This window comes from Mycteria americana, chromosome 1, assembly GCF_035582795.1.
Source record: "Mycteria americana isolate JAX WOST 10 ecotype Jacksonville Zoo and Gardens chromosome 1, USCA_MyAme_1.0, whole genome shotgun sequence".
NCBI lineage: Eukaryota > Metazoa > Chordata > Aves > Ciconiiformes > Ciconiidae > Mycteria > Mycteria americana.
The window spans coordinates 77,916,474-77,941,073 of NC_134365.1; the positions used below are offsets into that span (position 1 = coordinate 77,916,474).

Genomic DNA, 24,600 nt, shown 5'->3' on the forward strand with positions numbered 1-24,600 from the left:
TACACCATATGATGTAGTCACCTCTTAAACTCCTTTGTCAAAGGCTAAACAGATTGACTGCTAACATTAAGCTCTAAAGCATCCACTCCATCCCTTGAATCATGATTGTGGCTTTTTTTTTTGCACAACTTTCCAACATTCTGGGAATGAGAGCACCTGATGTGAAGCTGTGTTCTGGTTTTGACCTTGACAATATATGAAAATAAAACTCCTATTTCTGCTCAGTACTTTTTCCAGACATCTTTGGGACAGTAACCCTTTCGGAGATCCTCACAGTAGAAGCCAAGATCTTATGAAAAAAAGACAAATATCACCCATTTATAACCCACTACTTGCATCAACATGGGGGGTAAAGGGAAGAAATTCCACTTGCAATTTATGGGGCCATTTAGGTGATAAAGAGAAGAGAACCTGGTTAGCCATTTGGCAAATTCCATTTGGGACAAGAAAAGACAGCTGCACTGTAACATACCCTGTTTTCCTCCCTGTTCTTTGGGTTGTACAGCAAAGTGTGAAGGTATGATTAGCTGCTAAGATCATCATAATTCCATCACTTTTGTGGCGTTCTGAAAGACAGGAATTCCCAATCACAGTATTAAATTTACTTAATAAACTTGGGAAGTCATTGACTTGCCTCTTGCCTCAGTTTCCCATTTGTAACAATTGAATTATAATCCTGCCCAGCCCATGGGCTCTCCTGGTTATAACAATAAACCACACACCTGTTTTTGATGCATGCAAGCCACGGGTATATGCATAATTCATGGAGGACTTCACTTCTTTTCCCCAGCAATTCCCCCACACCCTATTTCCCCTCGAGCTTTCTCTTTGTGTCTTACTAGAGGGTGAGGATTATCTGTGAATTTATTTTCAAGGAAATTTTAAAGGGATTAAGATTATGTTAGCTGTGAGTTGTACATATGGAAATACAGAATGAATATACAGACAGTACTATGACATATGTGAAGTGCAGTAGAAACATATGTAATAAAATGGATAGATTTGGTTCCACTTTGAACAAACTTTTCATGCATACATTCAAAATAAAAGGAATACTTCAGACACATTTGTGTGATTGGATTATTTGGGGATTGACAGCTGTATTTTATGAAAATGCCATGAGAAAATCAGGTTAGTAGTAAATCTCAGCATCAGGAATAACACTTTGGTACATTTTAGGAGTGTCTGAAATTCTCCCTTGTTTACAGTTCAGTTTTTGATCTACCAAAAAACCCCAACCTACAACAAAAACCAGATACATACACAAATTACCATGGCCTTACTACAGAACAGGAACACTCTTCAGTCATTATCCTACATTAGTGAGGGTTTTCAGCAACCCATGGGGTATTCTCTTTCCTGTCGCATGAAAACAGTTGCATCCCTCCCCCTAGGAACTTTCTACCGTTACTTTCAGGCAATTTCTGCTGTTTTGAACAAAATGGCTTATTATGGATCTGCATATATCAAGGCTGGAAAGTCAATCCCATTTGATAAACAAATAGAAATACAGAACTAATTACTGGTTCAAAATTGCACTTTCGCGCGCTGTTCTTTATGCTCCAGCTTCTCATACAGGATCCCCATGAATAGGCAAGGATCACCATCATGCTTTGCACACCGTTAACCACATCGTTACAGAAGGGGCAGGATACAATCTGGACATGTAACGAATGGAAATTGAGTTGGTCTTTGCAGCAGCTATCAAAACTGGGCCAGATAAATGATAAAAATCAATAGGAGACTTGCTATTGCCCTCATCTGGGCGTATGAAGAGAACACAAATTATGTAGCATCATTCTTGATTGATCTATGTTAATATGCCTTAAAAACCAAATTGTCGGTCCTAATCATCACAATGATTAGTTTGCTTTCATAAATTTATTGACCAAGGAACGTATTCCCAAAGACAAGCTCTAAACGCTGACAGCAGTCTCTTCCGTCCTTCTCTATAGAGGAAAGAAGGAGAACAAGCACTACCACAGGGTGATTCAGAAATCCTGAATTGTGGTCCTCATCTGCTTGCTCTCTGCATACGCTAGCATCTTTTCACTTACTAGAAAGGGCAACAAGCCTCAGCTATTTTAAGTTAGCCTTTGGATTGCCTTGCCCTTCCTGTCATTAAATGATTTCCCTATTTATTTCTATGACTTCCCTGTTTATCTCCCTATTTATATAACCTAAGCCAGTTCATAGGTTATCATCTGAAAAAAATATTTCAGTACCTGCTTATGTTCAATACCTGCTTAAATTTGAGCACTGTTTCCTCTATACACCCAAGATGGAAGGACTGGATTGAAACCAGTTGAAAATAATGAAAATATGTTCATTACATTCAAGGGGCACTGGATCAGACCCTCTCTAAAGCCCTGTTCTTGCAAACACAAAGTCTTTCAGAGCACACGGATCCCAACTACGTTAACTTTATTGCTAGTTTTGGCTCTGATAGGCTGAAGCATCCAGTCCTGTGTAGCCATAATATTCTTGAATCAGTGCCATGAATACAGCTGGACTACCCAGATCCACAATGGGAGATCTTTGCACAAGTTTTGCTTAAAAGCTAGAAGGCTAGCGCATATCTCAGTGCTGATAAGACTATTACACAAACAAGCACAACAAATCTAAGAATTGTACTATGCATTTTAAAGTCTGGGTTTGCTTTTAGTTTCAGTACATATTCCTTAAGCAACACTTCATCTGAAAGTATTTTTTTACTTAGTAATTTTCAAAAAATTGAAGCTGACAATGCACATTTAATAAGCGTAGAAATGGCTTCTGGTTTCCTAAGTATCAAAATATGCTAATTATAAGTACAACTATTCATTATTTTCCAACTTTCCATTTTTACACACATATGAATATCTCCTAATTGTTAAAATTGAAAAACAAACAAATGTACCCATTATACTTTTTATGAATCCAGCCCATTGTTCAAGGAAAAGAAATCATTCTTTACACAAAGATTTGCTCTGAAATTGCTGCCAAAGAAAATAACCTTGAGTTATTTGCTGCATAACTGCCACATGAGTACATTAATGGTGCCTAGGGACAGCTTCGTCTGGAGCATGTGACTTTTAAGAAAAAGCTTTTAAGTTCAATATTTTAAAATTGCTGCCATATCCCTTTTCTTTCTCTGATTTTTAAATTAAATCCAGTTATCGCATATAGGAAGAAGTCAGATGGGTTTTGTTCCTATGTTTTCAATCATTTATCTAACAATGAAGGTTTGTATTGCCTGGCTGCAGTGAATTCAGGATATCATTGGGATGTTAAGGAAATAGGTGCATATATATATTTCATGGGTGGTTTTTCCCACAAAACTGGAGAACGTAGCCCCGGTATGAAACGTGAATAACTTTCCTGACCATTAGGACTAGATGATCAAGACTGCCCAACTGTGAAAGCATGAAAGCTAAGACCTGGGATCTGGTCTTAAGGAGAGTTATATTTTTCACGTAATCAAGTAAATCTTTAGATGGTAGGTCCATCCAAAAAGGGTTTACTTCTTCCTAGCAATGACTGGGTTTCAGAAATGTTAGACTACTGGGTTTTTTTCAGAAAATCTTTAATATCCTTTTGGTGAGGTAATACAATTGCTCTGTCTCTCTGGAGTTGGGCTGGCCTATCTGAAAGAAGTGCTATGAGCACAAACAGGGCTCTCTGACAGAATTTGTGGATCCAAAACACGTCTCTGAAAATGAATATTTTCCCCTGACTATACAGTAAGTGTCCCCAGCCCAAAAGATATGTATGGACAGTGCCTTAAGTCAGGATCTTGACAGAAAAAGCCCTCCTAATAATTACAGGACTGGTCCAAAGTCCATTAAAGTTAATTGAGAGACTCGACACTGTGTCCCAGAACAACCATAACGGGATTACAGGATAAAATATTTGTTAATCAATCCAAGGCAAATATTCAGCAGGCTTTGGCTTGAATCAGAAACAGCTGCAGAGTCCAAAACCAGAAATCAATTCAGGAGACCACACTGTGAAGAGACAGCAGGAAGAAAAGTGGTGGCAGAACTTGGTCTAAAGAACAATATTGTTTTCTTTTTTTTTCAAGACCAATGCAGAAAGAAGCATTTTAAGTGGATTATATTATACTGTAATTCAAAACTAGAAACCTAAAGGACAGCACAGGCCCAGGCCCTATCACATGAGATGCATTTTGTCTAAAAGTCACAGCCACAGGTCCATGCTATGAAAGCTATGTTGTCCAGTGAAATATGACAGACAAAGATATCAAAGAAATATGGCATAGCAGCTAGTAGAGCATCCAATACCCTAGAACATCCCTGGACCCACAGCTTTGAAGCAGACGGTCTTTACATATACAGAAACCTCACTGGGAACCTCACAAATAGAAGAAAATGTCTTTCTGATGAACATGACTTTTTAGGCTGCTGGGTTTGGAATATGACACTCCAAGCTTTTGCCTGAGGAGGAGAGCTGAGTGGGAAGAAAGGGGGACAGATCAGAATCATAGAATGGTTAGGGTTGGAGGGACCTTAAAGATCACCTAGTTCCAGCCCCTCTGCCATGGGCAGAGATACCTTCCACTAGAACAGGTTGCTCAAAGCCTCATCCAACCTGGCCTAAACAGTCTAAAAAGACAGTTAGGATTTACTTCACCTGCCTGCTTATCTGCCCCTGATATGCTAAAAAACACCTTCGAAACCCAAGGATTTTTGTTAGACTGCGGGCATAGATTTTTGTCAAGGAATTTCCTGGATGGTGATTTCGAGAATCTAAATATTCCATGGGAGGCCCAGAAATCTGCCACGTTTCATTTAGATTTTTTGCTATTCACTTTGAATTTTTCCTGTTTCTCAGCCATTATCGCTACTGTCAGCAGTCAGATTTTTGGAGTGGTCAAGTGAATCAATAAGGCTCCCAGCATGCAAAAAAGAAAGTATTGTGCTTGCCCAATTTATGAGGAATTCAGTGGGAGACACAAATATACTTAAAAGATAGCGGAGGACATTTAGATTCAAATTTCTTGGGTTGCCCATGCCTCCCCAGCCAACTATGGTACAGACAAAATAAACCCAGTCAATATGACCTAAGTTGCTCACTTGGACAATGTTCTTTTAGGGCATGATGATTTCAAGAGGTATAGCTTTTGTACATTAATAAATCTGCAGATGGAGGAGTGGAGTATATTCATCTGTTTTATGTTGTCCTGGAGGTTTAACTGGATCAGTGCAAAATTATGAGCAGATAAGTGAATTTGACCCATGATTTTAACCATACTTTCAAAAGAAAAGCATTTTATGCCTTTGACTAGGGAATTAATATCCTTCCTTAAATGTATTATTAACATTAATTGTCTTGCACTTGTACTTTGAGAAGCGAACACACTTTCAGGTTGCCTTAAGGTTCATCCATAATAAGACATTCAGGTATAGTTTGGGTATATTTAAACATTCTCAGTTTTACTAGGCTTCTTCAAAAGAGTATCTCAGTTGTTTGTGTGGTATTCCATCAGTAAGCAAATAAAATAAATGTTACATTTTATCTCCCTATTATTTCTGATATTCTTTCATACAGAGGTGACTCAGTACCATTATTTTCACTTGTTAAGCTTCAGAAGTTTTTCTTGATAAAAATTCATCATTTTAGAGCTTTAAACCCCCAAAATAAAAATTTGTGTTCTTTTTTATTATTCAGCACTTATGAGATGTCGTAGCATTTTTATAGATTTATTACCTTTCAGATTGCAATGCCAAACACAAGGTTTATTGTCAAATAAAGCATCATTTTGGGGTTTTGATTGCCTGCTTTAGAAGAGTATTGCTTCTGTTCTATAATTGCCTGTACCAAATTATTTAATTGGTTTTGTTGATATCTAATTCTGGAAAGTATCCCAACCAGAAAAAACACACAAAATGAAATGGTGTAGCCAGGCAATATGAACTGACAAAAATTATTTTGGAAGTTGCTCAAAATGAAAAAAATATCCCAATAAAAAAACCACAACAAAAATCCTAAAGCAATAAAGTACCATCCTAATTTGCTTCATTTTCTTTTAGGTCCCTATCCAGCAAATAGTATCTGTAGCCGTATTTCCTGATGGATTTCATAGACTCCAAAATCCACAGAAAGTCATTCAAAATCATAAGACACTAAACATTATTCGGAAACAGAGTATGTAACATGAGATTCGTGTTGGTTTAAGGCAGTTTGTAGCTGATCTCCCTGCGTGCCATTGGCATCAATTCACAGGCATTGTCATCACTTGATCTCTTTCAACATTTCCATCACAGTGCCTTATAAGCACAACTTCACAGCAACCCATCGGCAAAGATACTAAGGAAATATTCCACATGCTCTTTGGATATTACTCTCCTACCCCATCATCCTTGGGCCATCCTTCTTCCTGCAGCCCCTACTGCAGTCAAAGCTCCAGCTACTTCCCATCCCCACGTCCCTGCTCTGAGAGAGCAGGCTCTGCTGCAGCTTCTGTCAGTACAAACTAGTAGCGGCACTGGATCCATCATATCTGAAGCACGTATGGACTCCCAATATTAATACGTAGCCATTGCTCTGCCATTGAAGAGCAGAAAAATCTAGTTTCCAGTCGCTATATAAACATTAATCAAGGGTTACATTGTACCTCTGGGGTAAGCAAGTATTACTCCCTTATGCAGCTGTGCAAACTAGAGCCCCCAAAGGTTAAGTGTTTCTTCTGAGGCTCCTGGTGACCCAGCTGCCAAGCCAAGATGACTGGGTCACTGAATCAAGCCTCTCCATGCTTTCTGGCTTCACCCTACTCGGAGGCAGTCTCTGAGTTTCACAATTTCACCGTATCACTTCAACATGAAAATCAAGCTAAGGGGAGAGTAAGCAGATCATAGTACACGATACAACATTTCCCTCTTCACTGCCTCAAGTTGAACAGGATGTGAAGATGTGCCATGGTACTATTTTATTTCAAACAACAGCGTTCTTCTACCCCGTGGGCAAAAACCCACTCATATTCAAACTACCTGCAGGAATTCAGCAAAAGGACGAAGCAGCCGATCAGAGCTGTTGCCTTTTTCAAAGGCAAGATTTCACCTGGTTATCAGGATCTTTTTTCCAGTGAGAGGCAATGGCTCTGCTTTCTCCACTCACTGATCTCAGCAGGAGTGGGAAGACGCTTTCTCATTCAGAAGCCAACAATTTCAAATCAGCTGTGAAAGGGGCGGGTTCCTCATTCCTGTAGGTATGTCCTGCACACATGCTTTGTCCTCTTGATACATTAGTTCTGCTGAATAATATTTCAAAAATGTCTTATGTATATCCTATGTCAGCCAAAGAAACTGAAGGGGTCAAGCAGCAGGCTGTCCGAACACCTTTTATAAGCAGAGTAAGGAAATCCTTTCCTCTCTTCACTACTTCTTCCTCTGGAAGAGCCTCTGGGGTTCTCACTCCCTCTTCTGTTCAGCTTTCAGAGTGGAGTAGGCACCAGCATCTCCATGCAGACTCCTCAACCCTGTCCTGGGTCTGAGGCCAAGAACGTCCATCCCCAATGTCACTCTGCAAGACTGCAGGCAAGTGGAGTCCCACATTGTCCCTCCAGTATCTTAACCCTCATCCTGAAAATCTGATTGGGATGAATTCTGATGCAGGACTCATCCCTTTGGAATGGATTACGAACATATTTATCCTTGCACACTACTGCATCCATTTAGTCAGAGAAAGGCTGAAGGCTGCAACTTGCAGACAGAAGATAAACTGGCAAATTAGCCTGCTGCAACAGCCCCCAGACACTGTCATTCAGAAGATCACAAAGGCCCCGTCATTTATTGTTATTATTGCTCTCACAGAAAAATCATGGCTGTTTCTTTACTTTTCAAATTCTGAGTCCTTCATCCTAAAACAGGTGATCTCAAGAATTTGCCTTAGTGTGTGCCTCTGTATCCATCCTGCACAGCTGTAGTCAAAAAGTCTGCAGCACCTGATAATGTTTTTCACATTCTTTGCAATCTACAAATTACAGGTGATTTCAAGGAACAAGAAACCAATACTGACACAACTGACACAAATGCAAGCACCGGAAAGCTTTGCTAACATGTAATACAAAATGCCATTTTATACCTATTTTGATAATACAGGCCAACCTTCCCCAGCACAGTAGGAAATGTTACAATAACACTCTGTGAGAAATGACTATTTTGCATTTACTCAATGTCTAAGGCAATTTCCTCTTCAAATGGCACTAGTACACTTCAAAACTCTTCTAGGCAAAGCAATGAATTTCAGATACAATTCATATATTTTAAACAGTAGGCAGAGGATGAACTTCCTTCAGTAACTGAAACCTAGAGATTTGCTGGAAACCAAATATCAAAGATCAAGGCAGGTATACACTTCATAAGTATCAGTGAACTTCAGAATATCAGTGAATTATTTGTTCTACATATAGCAAAGCATTCTTTTTCTCACTTCACTTCAAAAATTACCAAAATCAAGAAGATTTAGAGGTTGAAAGAAAAAGTATAGATGGGACAAACTGATGAATATATTCGAATTCTAGCAATTGCAACTCTCTTCTCCAAGTCTGTTAAAAATTTCAGCAACCTGGACCTTAAAGTATGCTTACAAACTGAAAACTGACAATAAAAGTAGTATTGAAGGCTTCCATGCTTACTCTGTTCTGTGTTGAATTTACTCAGCTTACAAGAATAAAGCCTTGTTTAAAAATACCACTCTTTTTAACTGCTGTTTCTGCAAATGCAACCGGGGAATTGAAAGTCAGGCTGTGTTCTTTCTGGCTCACATAATAGCAGCAATAATAAAGATTCTGCCGCTGCTCCTTACTCACTCATTCGCATGCGGCTGCCTGAAACAGAATTAAATCCAGCTCAGTTGCATATGCTCTGCGGTGCTACTAGGAGTAAGGAGGAGGAAAGTCCTTGGAGGAAATCCTGATCACAGTGAAGCTGGTACTCCGATGCAGCCAAAATTTCATATTTTATTTGTTTTAACCCAAAGAGTCAAGATTCCAAGCCCTGTACTCTCACTACAGAGCATTATGCAGAGCGAATAGGCCTATTTGTGGCTATAACCATCCACTGATGTAAGCAAAGGTTGCCCAAAGTAAGTAGCTATGAATCAGGCAGATTTGACTACCCCTTGGCAACTCTGCTTGGCGAAAAAGGGTAGAAGAGGATAAAGCTTTTTATCTGGCTGAAGACATGAAGAAGGAAAGACAGTTTTTATTCATTAAAAAAAGTCTTTTCCTATAGTGACAGATATAAAACAACAAAGGAAATTCAAATTCAAAGAAAGGATTAGACTTCACCAGAGTAGGCCAGGATTTCTCTTTCTTGCCACAACTGGCAAAACATTTCCACCACAACTCCAAGCTTTTCATGGAGAAAGACATGCAGCAATCTTGATTAATTTCTCCCTGTAATCAGATTTAACTGAAATGTATTATTTAATGAGGGAGGCGAAGGTTTTGGATATTGTGGTGTCTGGCACCGGTGGTACATTTTTCTGCCAGCTTGATACAACCATTTGTCCTTCCAGGTTAGATAAGCTACGTACCAACCAGTTTATGCTATCAGAATCCTTCAGCAGAGACACTAGAAGCAATGTTCCTGTTTGTTCTCCGGAGTATGAGTGGTATCACAGCACTTTTAGCAACAACAGGGCCTTGTCATAGTGTCTTTGGCATAACGCTCTCTGTTGTCACTGACACATGCCAGCTGGCTGCTTCTCCCCACCCCAGCAGTGACTGCATTTCGGCAGCATTTATGCATGTGAAGCACTTGGGGATCCCTGGGGAAGAAGGAGGACAATGAATATTTTAAATATTTTCTTATACTTCAGAAGCACAAAGGATATCCATGGAAAGCACATCCTCTACAGGCATCGCAACAGGAGGAACTTCCAGACACTCCCTTTTGCAGACTGCAGCTTCCTGTGAGACAATTTCCTGCCACAAATCACTGGAGTTCATTTTGCTATCCCCACAAGTATTGCCAGTCACTGTATATCAAGGTATTTTCCTCAGCAACTGTGTCTCCCATGGGTCTGGGCTTGCAAGGTGCCACCCGCGTCATGTGTTCCTTCCCTCTCCCTAGCCTTTTTGGAACTTGCTTGGTGGCTCAGGGTATTTGGCAAGGGTGGGAAAGAGATCTGGAAAGGGGTTTTCATGCATTCCCATTACCCCAAACTCCTGAATTCTGCCTACAATAACATATACCACCTTCCTGGTGTTGAATGAGTCTGAGAGAGGTTTTAGGGAATCCCTGAGACAAACAGGCCCCCAGCATTATAGCCAGGAGAAGAATTGTGCTTTGCAGGGAAGGCAGCAGGCTGGATGGGGAGGCAGAGAAGTTCTGCACAGATGCGCTACAACGACTTGCCTGTCTAGGGGGATATGCATGGAGGAGACTGGGACAGACCCAGTGTTTCTTCTGCAGGAAACAAAAGCTGCTTGCCCTTGACACGAGGATCAGAAGCAAAATCTGTGTTCAAACTTGTGGTTGCTGCCCCTCATTAGAGCTGTACAGTCACCCTAATAAACAACATATGGGAAATCTGGGGTAATTATTTGCCAAGAAAGCAAAAATAGCAAAATTTTTATGGCAGCATTAATAAATATGCTGTAAGGAATAAGTTGGGGACAGAGTGGTAAAACATGCTGCCTTCTTCCATTTTTGTGAAAACGTGTCGAAAATGCATAAATTAGTAAAGCAAAACCCGTGCTATAACACCTGGCACTCTCTCTGGTGAAAGGACTAGAGCTCAGATGTGCTTTCAAGGCAAACCCTGCAACACAGGACAGCCTGGAAGCTTACCACCCCACTAACCGTCCCTGAAGGGGCCGCGCATCAGATCCACGGTCTCCAAAACACCCTTCTCGAGAGGGAAGGAGGTGCACGTGAGGCAAGCTGGCCAGGGCAGGAAAAGGAAGACCCCCAGTAACTCTGCTTCCAGCCTGTCTCAGGGCAGTCTGACAGCAGTCTGTAGCAGTCTCCCTGTCTGGCTGTCCCCTTCCCTTCGGTCGGCACAGCCATGCAGAGATGTACGCTTAGATTTCCTGCCCGTCGTGGCACCCTGCTGTAACAGGCACTGGGGGAAGAAGGGGGATGACGGAGAAGCTTTTAGAGTTATGGTTATATGCCTTATCACCAAATGGAAGATTTCAATCTGCAAAGATCTATCAATCTAGCATATTACACGCAGAGAGAGACACACATCAGATTTTGTTTGTTTTGTTAAAAAATAAAGAAAGAAAATAAATGCCTGAAAAATATTCTTCTCGTGCTATAAACACATCAATGCTCATTTTCCCTATATTCTACTTTGGGCCATTTTGTGTAAAATCTTTAATTAAAGTTTTTCTTTGAAATTGTCATCATCAAACCAGAAGAAAGTAAAAAACGGAAGGACACAGCTGTGCATATATGAAGTGCTATTCAGTACCAAATGAATTGGAACAAAATAAGTATCGTGACTGTTATGCTCTTAGTTTTGGCTCTGTATTCTCAGTAGCACAGTCTAACTTGTCACTTTATATTGATTCCATCTGTTTACACTCTGCAGAGTATTGGCTTCCTACAGTGAACATTTCCTATTTACCAGCTGGTAAAGATAGGCCCAAACCAGATAGAAAAGAATTAGACTATTTTCAGATCCTCATAAACATAAAATCAAAAATTAATGGGGGAGGGGAGATGAGGGTAGGGGGGAGTGAGGAAAATATATGGGCCTGATGCTTGTTCATATTGACAGCCCTTTACAACCCATTAGCAATTTTTAGGGACCTTGAAATTTGTGCAATGAGTACACAAAATAAATCAATTTTCAGTCCTCTTTACATTGTGCTTTACATGAATGGCCTTATTGTAAATGCGAATCAATCCCAGTACTTCAGTAATCTTTAAAGAGAAACAGTTGGGGTCCAAACTTAGCTAATATAATACTCCCACTCCCACCAGCCAACTATGAGTGAAAGACCTCCATATAAAACGGATGTGCACATGCAGTACAGAACCATCTCTGTACTCTGACAAATTGAGTTTTAGTTATTTCTTTTTCATACTTGCTGGATTCCTTTAAGGAGACTATTATTTGGAGGAGCTGACTCACTTCAGGAGAGTCCTTCTACTGTTGTTAAAAAAAATGTTTCAGGTTGCAAGCTCTTCTTGAACAATTCAAGAACACTGTGTCATTGAAGTTGAGGCTTCTTTCTATGGTGCCGTGTCCTTTTGCAAGTATTACTGGGGAACAAATCCTGTCCCTATTTTTGGAGTCCTAGCAGCCAAGTCAGTGAAATTGCACTCTACAAAGAAAAAGAGGGCAGATTTGGGTGCTTAGAAGACGAGCTGCCCTTTATTGAACAGGTCTCTGCTGCACCAGGGCAGTAGCATGCAGCCAGGGCATTGGCTGGCCAGGAACATGGAAAAGAAGGGTCTGGACTTCTGGTACGGTCTGAAAGTTCTGGTTCTTGTTACCTGCAGCACATAAAGAAGTGCATAACTATCCCAACTACATTGCTGCCTTACTTTCCTGAACACTCACTAGGTCAGTAGAAAAGAGCTCTTCCATGCACCATCACTTATATTCCCAGGCACACATCTGTTCAGCGTTTGGCCCTCCTTCCCAGGCCAAGTTCTTTGCTTAGGAGGCAGCACTGGGGATCCTACACATCGTGGCCAATTTCCTACAGTTTGCTGTTACTTTTCTTTCTTGATCAGGTTCCCCCCCCCCCGCTCCTTTTCTTTAAAGTTCCTTTTCCCAAGACAGTGACCTTCAGGAGTAACATTTTATTACATTTGACTAGGAATGATGGAAGGACTCCTATAGTCAAAACTAAACTTAGAGTTTTGCCCTGGCATTTGAAATACTCAAAATCTTTTCCTAGCTTATCTATGCTTTACTGAGCAAGTAAGACTGACTACAAAGGCAGTAAGACTTACGTCCAACGGATACAACAAACAACTTTGGCGTCATAAAAACAGGCAAGGTCAGCCCTGGGTCATTTGGTTAAGTGAACTGTCAGCGTGCTAGAGTTTCTAAGTGCAGGACAGTGATGAGAAATCCAAGGCCGCCTGTCAGGTCTTGGTTTGCCTATGTCTTTTCACTGACTAGAAGATGCTCTGAACCACCTGCTGCTTTTCTTGATCTTGGTCATTACACCAGTTGTGAAGTCTAAATACGGGTACATGTGGTAAGTGGTCCAAATGTGGCTTCCTGCCTATACAAAGAGAAAATTACTGTTCCTATTCCTTATTTTACTGAGGACATGAGGGACTTTTTCTTTTGTGGTTTTTTTTTTTTTTTTTTTAACATACACATACAAATTCAAAACCTAGTCAGAGTTACCAATATACAAGTATCCTTGACTGATGACGTGCATGCAAACAGAAGCAGAATAAGGTTTAGCTTGGGAATAAGCACCGTGATACGTTACAGATACGTATTTAAAAGAGTATATGAACTCTTAAATGTATCTGAATAATTATCTGTGTACATCATGCATTTACATATCCTGCAGTACTTATTTAACTGAATTGTTCCTGGGATATATACATAGCAGTAACCTTGCCTTAAGTTAATGATGTTTTTTGTTAATGTACTAAAATATACGTAACAGCTCTATTTCACAATGCTGTTAAAAAAATAACATAGAACCTTGTAAATTAAATATACCAGATCTCTAATTAGGACTTTGGAGGGTATTTTCAATTCAGAAATTCTATAATAAGAAGATATTTCAGCAGTTTCTTTTGTGGTAGGAAATGCTTAACATGAAAATGTAAACGTTACTCTTCAGTTAGCTGCATATAGCCAAATGAATAAAAGCTATGACATTAATAACAACTATACCAAGTTATGATTGATAGGCTTTTCTACAGCGAGAAAAGATTGTCTTGGATACAATCTGTCCTAACAGCCTTGCGATATGTTAATATTTTATTCAGACTAGAGTGAGGATATATTCAGATGTCCTACTCAGTGGAAGAGAAGCAAATGGGTTGCAAATACTACTGCAGCCCTGAGGTGCAATAGCAGCTGTGAAATCAGAAAGATTTTATTTCCCCCTCCCAAATTACAGGCCAAGCCCATGCCAAGCACAGCAGGAGGTTGGATTTTCCTTGGAATTTACATCAGGTTATGTTTAATGTATTTCCTCTTCTATGAACAGTCTTAGGGTAGAGCCAACAGACTGTCACACAGTGCTCTAGAAGGCATGGAACACTCTTCTGTGTCCTTGTAAATAGTAACTATTGTTAGGTGTGATATGTGACATTAGGTTAACTTGCAAATGCCCGAATATAATAAAATATCATGATGTTGATAAACAGATTTTCATGGCTCAGTTTGTGCAAAAATAAAATAGTAAAAATCTAGCTTTCCCCTAGTCACACCATCACTTCCTCCTTGTTTTAAAAAAGTGGTTTTGTGCTGTTCAAATTTGTGTTGAGATTTAAGTAGACTGAGCTCTCAGGTGGCTGGATACTTCTAAGTAAAAAGAGTACAAAATGCCTAAAATGCTGTTCTTCTGATGTGACAGAATGTTTTACACTAGTCTTGCAAAGGCCTAACCAATTACAGAAATTGCACTGCCATGGAGAATCTGGTTTCTTAAATAAGTTAAGTGTTGTTACTCAAGCCACAAGCATCTAGTAACTAAGAAATAAAATCACAGTGGGACCGTGCCAGTCCTACACTACAGATTTGTTGCAAGACTGCTTGAAAGAGAAAAGTGCTTAGGTTTTTGATGCTTAAAAGGGATTCACAGTGTGGATGAGGGAGGCTTTTAAAATACTACTTAGTACTTTAGCATGATAAAAAAACCCAAAATAACAACAACAAAACCCTAAGCAAACAAGTATGACCAGATCTTCATGATACAACAACAGGGCAACAGCCTTTTAAACATATTACTAAATTGATATCAGTACATCAAGAGCAACATCTACTTATCTGAAATGAATTACTACCCCAGCATGTGGTTTCTGTTACTACCCTGGTCAACATACTTTCTCCTTGAGCAGGGATTCCAGCTCACTTAATGTCATTGTTTGGCTACTGTGGCTGTTCAACCTGAAAATATAATGAAAAAGACTAGATGAACATAAAACACAAGTGCATCAATGAATATAAACCACAAGTGCATAACAGTACCGTTAAAGACCACTGTAGGGACATCAATGGGAGAGTTTTGTTTTAGCATGTGAAGAACTACAAATGCAGGAAAATAGCTTGATCCTGCCTTTTTTGTGGCTGTCCTTCAGAGCTCTGCACTGCTCTCGGAGAAAATCACTGCAAATCTGGATCCCTGAGCAGAACAGAGATGTGGCAGCTGCTCCTCTACCACAAGTGTGATGACCGTTAGTGTAAAACATCTTTTCTTGAAGGTTTTTTTTGGCTGCCATAAGGGACACAAAGGGATATTAGCAGCTTGGTCTGGCCCTTGGAATGACAGAATATTTGGGAGTCCCAAGGTCAAGAAAGTTATTGTGCCAGTTCCCCCTCTCCTCTGCTCCCACCAAGTGCTCTTCAGAGAACAACTAGCATATCTCCTCCTCCCCTTCTCCCCAGCACAAATCTGAGACCCATTTGTCAGCAGTAACTTTTAAAATTCTTTTCAAAATTAAAAATACAACGCTTTGCTTTTGCTTTTGTTTCCTCATCCTATTGACTTGCATCAAGCACCAGAGCAGGTCATTTTCAGAGTCAGCTACCAGCCAAGTTTACTTTCCCTAGTGGGTTCTGCAGGTGCCAAATTCCACTCTCTGCACATCCTTCTCTGGTTTCAGCCTGAACTAACTGCTTCTGAAAAGCCTCGTGCGATTTTATTCACGTCTGTATTTGTGGGATGACGTCCTAGAAGCCAAGCTCTGCCATCATGTCAGCCTCTGAATTTGGGGGAATTGCTTGAGTTTTAAATAGGGAGAGTAAGTAGCTCTGATCATGCCTCCGAGCAAAACTCCTGGAAAACAGCACCTGCACTGCCCTCCAGTGGTGAAATTACAGCGGGCGATGCCCAATCGCTCTAACAAACCTCTTATTTTTGCTTCCGTACATTGCAGACAGCCTGAGAGCAGTTCTCCAGCAAACTGGCTGGCCAAAAGACCAGATCGTCTAAGCGTGATCCTTACTTTCCACATTTTAGTGAGTTTAAAAGGAAATCAAGAGTAACATCTTATATATTCTCCTGGAACACGGGAAGAAAATCCAACCCCAAGCGTACAAAAAGCTTTACCGTTTTATTATATTGCATGTAATAAAGAAAAGATTAACCTTTTATTCCAGGAAAGATCCCTCATTTGTTATTTAATTAGTTTTCACTAATTAATTAGAATTTTTTAAGCTCCCCTGCCTCTCTGGGAGAAAGTGGCTTAGGTCCCTCCCTTTTTCTTCTTTTCTTTTGCTGCTCCTCTTCTTCCTCCTGCTTCCTTTCAAAGTCCTAATCCCATTTTTGTATCCTCAGTATTACACTCCCTCATTCTCTCTTTGTCTGAGAGTTTTCTTAGCTTTGCACTGGCTGGGAACAAAGTTGGACTGGAATTTACAGAATATTTTTTCAGGCACCTCTTTATTGAAGGCTAGATCATACAAACCCACAAGACAAACTGAAGAAAAAGGAATTTCCCTGCAGATCCCCTTGCAGAATTTCACCCTTTATATTTCACTGGGGTGGGGGAGGGGTGTGCTGTGAAAAACATTTAGTGCTCCACTAAGAAAGCTACTGTGAGAGAACAGATGGGGGGGTATTTTTATTTTTACGTAGAGTATGGCTCTACTTTCCATTTTACTTCATCGAAGGTAAGAATCCAAACTTAATCCCGGTTCACACACAGCTGGTGTCTTCTCAACTTTATTATTGAAAAATTACTTGCACTGGAAACGAAGATGAATGTGAGTTATTTACTCCTAAAGGATTGAATCCCGAAACATTATAACTTTCCCGTTACTGGGTCCCTTGGCTTAGCTTCTGTGTTTCACTTAAAGACACGTGAAGCTGCGTGGCATGTTTTCAAATCCCTATTAAACAGAATCAGTTATAATTTCTTTCGTACACAACAACTTTCATTGTTAATTTAGAGAACAGATTTATTAGTCTTAAAGGTTCATATTTTTCCAGTAGCAGATCAGTGGCTTGGCAGACCATTCCCTTCCCTTTGGCAATCAGGTAACATTCCTATGGCAATTACGCCAATTACACGTACAGAAAAAGTGATTTTAGAAAAAAGTGTATTGTGTCTCTATGTCACTAGGAGCTCACATGAGCAGCTAGATTCTGCCTTGAGAGCTAGACAACTCGCGAGTGATTCATGATTACAGTTTAGGAGCAATTTGACTTCATAATGTGGAACACTTACCATTTGAGCATGCTGGTGCTTCTGGCACTTTCAGTGAACTTTGACAGGAAGTCAAGATATGGCACAGTAACTTTGCGAATATTTGCGATCTGTATTTCAATATACATGGATGAGTCCTACAGTTACATCAGATTTTTTAAGTACTACATTTGATTACTCATTCTTTTCTTAAACAGCAAAAACAAATTTATCTTATAATTTTGTTTTTGTTTTGTGTATTATGCTTTACTACTTCTCAGTAACTTGTCTAGAATTAAGCAGAGCATTAATTTAGTATCTGGTAAACCCCTCCCAAAAAAAGTTACAACCTACTAGTCTTTCCATCATGTAAGATAAAGATTTCTCAACTCTCTAGCTCTATGGTCTTTCACATGTATATATGAAAGTATATTCATTCTCATCAGCCTCACTGATGCATCCTTCTCTTGTTCCAAAAGACTATTTAATGTGTTTCAGGTATATATGTGTCACCCTAATAACAATTTAGTATTAGCAAAGAATTTGACATCAGTCTTAGCTGAAATGGGTTTAACCCGTTACAGACTGATTAGTTTAAAATGCAAATGTAATAGATCAGTTCACCCAAATTAAACAAACAAACAAGAGTCAAGTACATTAGAAAAATATATATATAAAAAAACTTAGTCACCTAAACTTTCAGGACAGAAATTTAAGTGTACGATAATGCTGGTGCAGATTGTGCATCAGAATCCTCCCCTATTTTTGATAAGCGTCAGTCATGATATCATATAAACACCCAATGTTCCTTCAAGTCCAATCTGACGATGATTTATAAGGTAGCAAATACCAAAAGTGAGCCGAAAACCTCCCCGCGCAGACAAAAACCAGCTGGTCTCTGACTCAGAGTTCACAACCTAATCTATGCATATTCATAACACCGCATGTATATGAATTTAAGCTGTGAGATCTTTTTTTTTAATCAAAAAATCTGCTAGTAAATTGCAACTCTTTCAAATAGTAAGACACACTACACAGACAAAATCCTCATATAAACATACCAATCATCAAATTTAGCTCACATTACTTTTGCAAGTTTGCTATGACTTTCACTTGAACAGAAGGTTTTGACCATGTCTAGCATCTTTTTGATAATATTGGTCTGGAACCTGCTCCCATTGAAATTTTGCTCTTGACATAAATAGGAACAGCCTCTAAATGATTATAAACAGCGATGACGTAGCATACCTCTGCCAGCACAGCATCAAATTCAGCTTCTGTTAGATGGAAGAGAAAGGTTTCAATCACTCTCCTGAATTCACCCTTTGTGACTGTCAGGGTCTGACCAACATCAAGCATCTGAAATGCTTTTTTCAGTTCATCTTCTTTTTCAGCTGTCTTTTGAAGTAAGATCTGCCCAATGTCCCAGGAGAATAATGTGGGATCTGGGACAGACCTCACAGGCGTAGCTGTAAAATATATTAGGCAGTCATCAGATACTCCTAAGTCTGGCAAAATCACACATTTTTCTGAGAAATCAATAAAAATCTGTTCATTTCTAGAAATATATAAGTAAATTGGTTATTGTTTTTCCACTGATTTGAAAGCAATAAATAATCAAACACAATGGTAAGTATTTAAATAAAAGATTCCGGGGTTTCTCTTTCTGCTACTACAGCCAAAACAGTAAGTTGGAATATACATTTAAGTTTTAAAAGTTAAAAAACAATAAATAAAGTTACAGTGCATAGATGCGTTCCACGACAGCAGCCCTCCCACTTCAAACTACAGAGAGGATCTCTTTGCCCTGTAAAATTTAGAGACTATTCATTTATTGAGCTTTGGGCAGAGATACAATGTAGTAGTGGGGTCAACATTCATTGTCTGTATATGGAGTCTACGCGTGCCAGCCCCTTTCCCACTAAAAACATAACCCGCAATGGAGAGTGGAAGTACCTGACAGTGCAATGTAGTGTACAGGGATGCCTTCTATGACTTAAGACACCTCTGGCTCTCATTACACTTGAACAAGAACTAAACAAGGACCAAAAGATTTGGCCTGATATTTCTTTTGGATTCATAATGAGCCAAATTCAGCCACAGCTATGAGCATTTAATTACCTTCTACTTGAATCAAAGGAGGTTTTGTATACAAAGCTGAACACTGGGGCTACTTCATAGGCATTTATGGGTTTTTTCCAAACTTTAATCTAGGATCTGCTCTTAAACAAAATGTAACTGCCTTCAGAAGAAGCTCTGTTTACAAAAAGCAAGATGGCAAAATACAGCTTTTTGTTATTTACAGCTTTGCTGCAGTTTTATGAGAGCCAAATTTTTTCTTATGCTCATTCCCTCCTTACAATGACAGTATACAATCATGGACGCCTGGCACATTTCGTTTCAACTTCAAGCCATTCCGACAAAAGAACGCATTCAAATTCACAGCTGGATACAGCTTCGGTGAAATCAATAGAGCTGTCACAGCTTACTCCTACAATGAATCTGACCCTAAATCTAAAACTACATGGCAAGGAGGGGAGGAAACATGACACGAACCATGATGGAGGAAGCCTCGCATGATAATAATTATAAATTACTTGCAAGAGGAATGTCCACATTGGGATTAACAGCAAATTCATACTTGATTGGAACAAACTATAAATCTTACTGCTCCAGAAAATGAGCTTTCTGTGGTAAGTGTATAGTCATTTCAAATGAGTTCCCAGAGGATAAGATGTATATCAAATCTGTTAATGTGTTATAATTGGAAACAGTGATCTTGTAGTGACTTCAGAACAGAAGTGCGACAGTGGTCCAAAGAACGCATCTCTCTCAAGTTCCAATGGACTTCAGAGAAGGGAAGAAAATAAAGACCCTGTTTCCTCACATACAAGCAGGAAGAACAAGAACTGGGTGAGAAGGGCCATGGCTCCCTCTTCCACCCTCTCTCCATCAGTAGAACTAGATGGATTTTGTTCATGTTCCCAGGATCCAGCAAACATGGTATATCTGTGACAGACGACTTCCCTCAAAGCAGTGAGGGAAATGTGCCCCAAACCCTAAGCAGGACGAGGACTCCTTGGCCGCTGCAACTTGCTACACTGAAATGCACCACTGAACCCCAAGCAAACAATAGGACAGAAAGGACTGAGAAGATGATACCACCTGCAAGTTACACAGTGCTTGTCCTCTGAGCAATAGAAGGATTTAAAGTCCGAAGACTGTGAACACTTACACTTCAGGCCAGGTTGTCACTTAGGTTGACACTTAGGCCAGGCTGTCACTCTGGCCATCATCTCCCCTGGGTTTAAAACAAGATTATGAGGATACACCAGAATATAGGACATGAAAAGAAACAGTGTGGCTGGCAACAGCAACAAGAGAGACAAAACCTGATTTCTTGACATGAGATCTAATTTGCTGACAAAAATATTGACTGAGATAGTTCTTGCTGACCAGCAATGACCAGATGAGAGGAGTTCACAATTTCTGTGGTATGCTGGATACTATCTCCTATGTCAGCACTTTCAGATATGCAGTTTAGAGTAAGAGACTAGAGTGGCAGACTAACTCCCTTATCAAATAACACAGAATTATATCTGGAAATGTTTCTGGCCATTATCTTGAAGGCTATGCGCATTGAAGTACTCTAAAAATCTTTAAAAACACAACCTTTTAGTTAAGAAAGCCTGCTATTTTATTAAGCAGTACAGTTGCTTAGATGTTTATTTAGAGTTTTAGGCTTTTGCAGGAGAAAAATGCATATACCAGACACCAGCTCATTACACTAAGTACTCCGTTTTCTGAAGAGCTATTATTAATTTTCCACACCAGGAAATCAGAGGCAAACTATACTGTAAGTATAAACAGAAGAGCTAACTGGGAAAATAACAATCAGACAGAGATAGTATTGTACGGCATATGCAATGGTTTCGTAAGTGTGGCTCACTGGTGACCCGCTAGGCAACGCTATACGGTCTGCATCTGCTCTGTGCAACCATACAGCTTGAACAGCACCTGCAATCACAAACACCATTACATGAGCTCCCAATAGGAATGCTGAGGGCCGACAATGCTCTACCGCTCAAAACTTTGGGAGGTGACGCTCTGGGGCTTATTCAGGTATAATGAGGCTTTGCCCATTGTGCTGGTTTGGGCAGGGATACAGTTAATTTTCTTCATAGTAGCTAGCATGGGGTCATGTTTTGGATTTGTGCTGGAAACAGTGTTGGTAACACAGGGATGTTTTAGTTATTGCTGAGCAGGGCTTACACAGAGTCAAGGCCTCTTCTGCTTCTCACCCCACCCCACCAGCGAGTAGGCTGGGGGTGCACAAGAAGCTGGGAGGGGACACGGCTGGGACAGCTGACCCCAGCTGACCAAAGGGCTATCCCATACCATATGGCGCCATGCTCAGCATATAAAGCTGGGGAAGAAGAAGGAAGGGGGGGATGTTCAGAGTGATGGCGTTTGTCTTCCCAAGTAACCGTTACATGTGGTGGAGCCCTGCTTTCCTGGAGATGGCTGCACACCTGCCTGCGGATGGGAAGGAGTGAATGCATTCCTTGTTTTGCTTTGCTTGCACGCACGGCTTTTGCTTTACCTATTAAACTGTCTTTATCTCAGCCCACAAGTTTTCTCACTTTTACCCTTCTGATTCTCTCCCCCATCCCACCAGGGTGGAGTGAGCAAGCGGCTGTGTGGGGCTTAGTTGCCAGCTGGGGTTAAACCACAACACCCATGTGGAACATGATGAGGCTTTGCCTACATGGAACGTGTTTAGAGTGCTAATAAAATAAGTGTGAACCAGGTGACGGTGCTATCACCCAATCTTTTCCATGCTGTTTTACAGTCATCAGTCAAAAAAATACTTTCAAATATTGGCAGTCTTATGCACTGGATCACAGGGTAATTCTATTGATACTTATGTAGTTAACCCAATCAGACACTTCAAAGGAAATATTTTAAAAGGCCCTGTTTCCTCTATTACAAACGTAATTCAAAATTAGAAATTCAGTTTATTCCCAAACTGAGTGGCAGAGAGTATAATATAATTCCTCCTCTCTCTGATATGTGCTAATCAACTGCACCTCGCTCCTGCCATTCAATTACCACAGTACAGAAAGCAAATGTTAGCACAGGGAATTCTACGAGTTCTGTAGCCTTCTGAAAATCCAACATGCTATGTACAAATGACAAAAGCCATATAAGGAGGCTCAGTCAAGTCTCTGTAAAGGGAGATGAGAAGTAAAAATAAAGCAGACGTTGCACAGCCAAGTGAAAAACAGCAAGACAAGAGCAAGACTTACTAGTCCTCTAGCAAAAATGCAGCGCTGTGCAGCATTTTACACAGGTAGAAAAGCCCTTCTGCTCCCCCCCCCCCCCCCCCCCAAGAAAACCCCATCCAAAATGAATAAACAAGCAGAACCATCACAGTTCAAACACTTCAAGTTTTCATTACCTAGCTCAGTGCTTTGGACTACCAGGGAGAAGCGGGGGGGGGGGGGGGGGTCAGAAAACAACACCCCTCTAACAATTTAAGCAATCTTATCTTTGTGTTATTAAACAGCAATGAAGTAGATCTGAGGAGACCATCCCCACTGCTAAACATGCCGCAAATCAAGCAGTTGCTGGGTACTGTCGCTGGGCGCTGCATCTTCATCCTCTGTACACTCAAATTGTTAGAATAATCTCTGATTGGGTTTTGACCCAAGCTTGGGTCAAGCAGTTTCTTGGGTACATTTTGGGAGTTAGCTTGGTCAGGAACCATTCCCAATGGGCAGCTTGCATGCAGCCGTCCTGTTTAGAAGGGTGAGAAGTGTTTAACAGTCTGGACATGGGCTATTCCACGCCAGTTTGCCTCAGTGCCAAGAAACAGTCACAAGCACACTTAATTTACTAGCATAGCCCATCTACAGCAGTAACCCCTGGCAGATGTCCTAGCTCTGTAGTCATCCATTAAAAGAAATTAGCCTCCAAGCATTCTTTCTCCGCCATTCAGGTGGAAAACAACCTTTTATTCTTCATCTGATACATGCCGAAGTGTCATCATTACTACAGTCACTTGGCTGATACACTTGCAGTGGCACCCGTGCAAGTTTGGCTCCCTAGAAACCATAAACAGGAAGGGTCCATTTCTCAAAGGCCAAGAGCTCAAATGAACGGATTCTGGCTGCAAGATCTACCCCGTCATAAATATGAGCAGACAATAAGTAGATTTGAAACAAACGCAAGCTGATTCTGCCATTGCCTCCTCAGGCACTACCAAGCTTGCTCTCAGGTACGGGGGGTTTGATACCGGCTGTGCCAGCTATTTGTACCGTGCCCAAGCCAGAGGGAAATTCACAGACTCTTCAACATTGCTCTGCCCTTTTTACAGGTTCAGCAGACATATTTAAATCAATTTGTTAGCAAAAGGACCATTCAAAAGGCTAAGGCAGCAACAGCTATATGGCTCAGTAACTAGGCTACAACAAAAATAAGGTAAGTAGAAGCACATCCTGCTGCTGCTGGATATCATTAGCAAAGCTTTCTTTGACTTCAGAAAATCAGGATGGAGCCCTAAACTAGTCTTGTAAAAACCAAATGCAACTGGTATTTTTCTGGACCACTAGACATTTTCTGGTGGAAGTATATGGCCTTTCACAGACCCTTCAGAAATAGTCCATGGTCCCTAAGAAGTCCATATACTGAAAGTCAAAGATTACTGATATAGAGCAGTCAAATTTAAAGTTTCATCAGATACTGAGCCTATATTCTCGTCTCACTTACACTACCTTTACACCTGCAAAACATCAGTGCATGAATCAAGAATAACTTACCTGCACAGAATAGCTCCTGATTTATATGTTACTTGGAATTCACGCTGGTGCATAAAAGGTCATAAATCAGATCCTTTGCTTATATTTTTAAGTACGATTCTACTAGTACCAGGGCAAGATCCTCAGTTACCATAAATCAGAATAGCTCTGCTTGCTTCCCTATCTTCAGAAGAATTACAGCATTTATAACCTCTAGGGGATTTGGCCCTTGTTTCTTCTCATTTCGATAATTTAATTGATAAGAGTTTCCCAAGTGTCTACATACCAAGTTCCTGCATCTGAGGCATGTTTCACTATAGTTACAAGATAGATGGATCTTGCAAATGGTATAAACATATTTCTGGCCAGTTTAGACAGAAATGTAGAAGGTGGTTTCTAACTAACAGAATAACGAGGATCTGTTACAGTGTTTCACTCAGAACCATGGGGCCACGTCCTTTTCTTTTCTTAGAGGGATAAATGAAGCTTTAGAACAGAATGCTTTTTCT

At 40.3% G+C, this 24,600-nt stretch overlaps 1 protein-coding gene across 1 annotated transcript in view; it reads right to left on the reverse strand.

Annotated features, from left to right (window-relative positions):
* Window positions 1–24,399, reverse strand: part of EFCAB6 (EF-hand calcium binding domain 6) — a 108,773-nt gene extending 84,374 nt beyond the window's left edge. Inside the window, 4 exon segments of the mRNA XM_075491299.1 lie at window positions 14,988–15,051; window positions 17,334–17,449; window positions 18,540–18,760; window positions 24,378–24,399. Coding sequence (XP_075347414.1) covers window positions 14,988–15,051; window positions 17,334–17,449; window positions 18,540–18,760; window positions 24,378–24,399 — 423 coding nt within the window.
* Window positions 24,400–24,600: the final 201 nt, after the last annotated feature.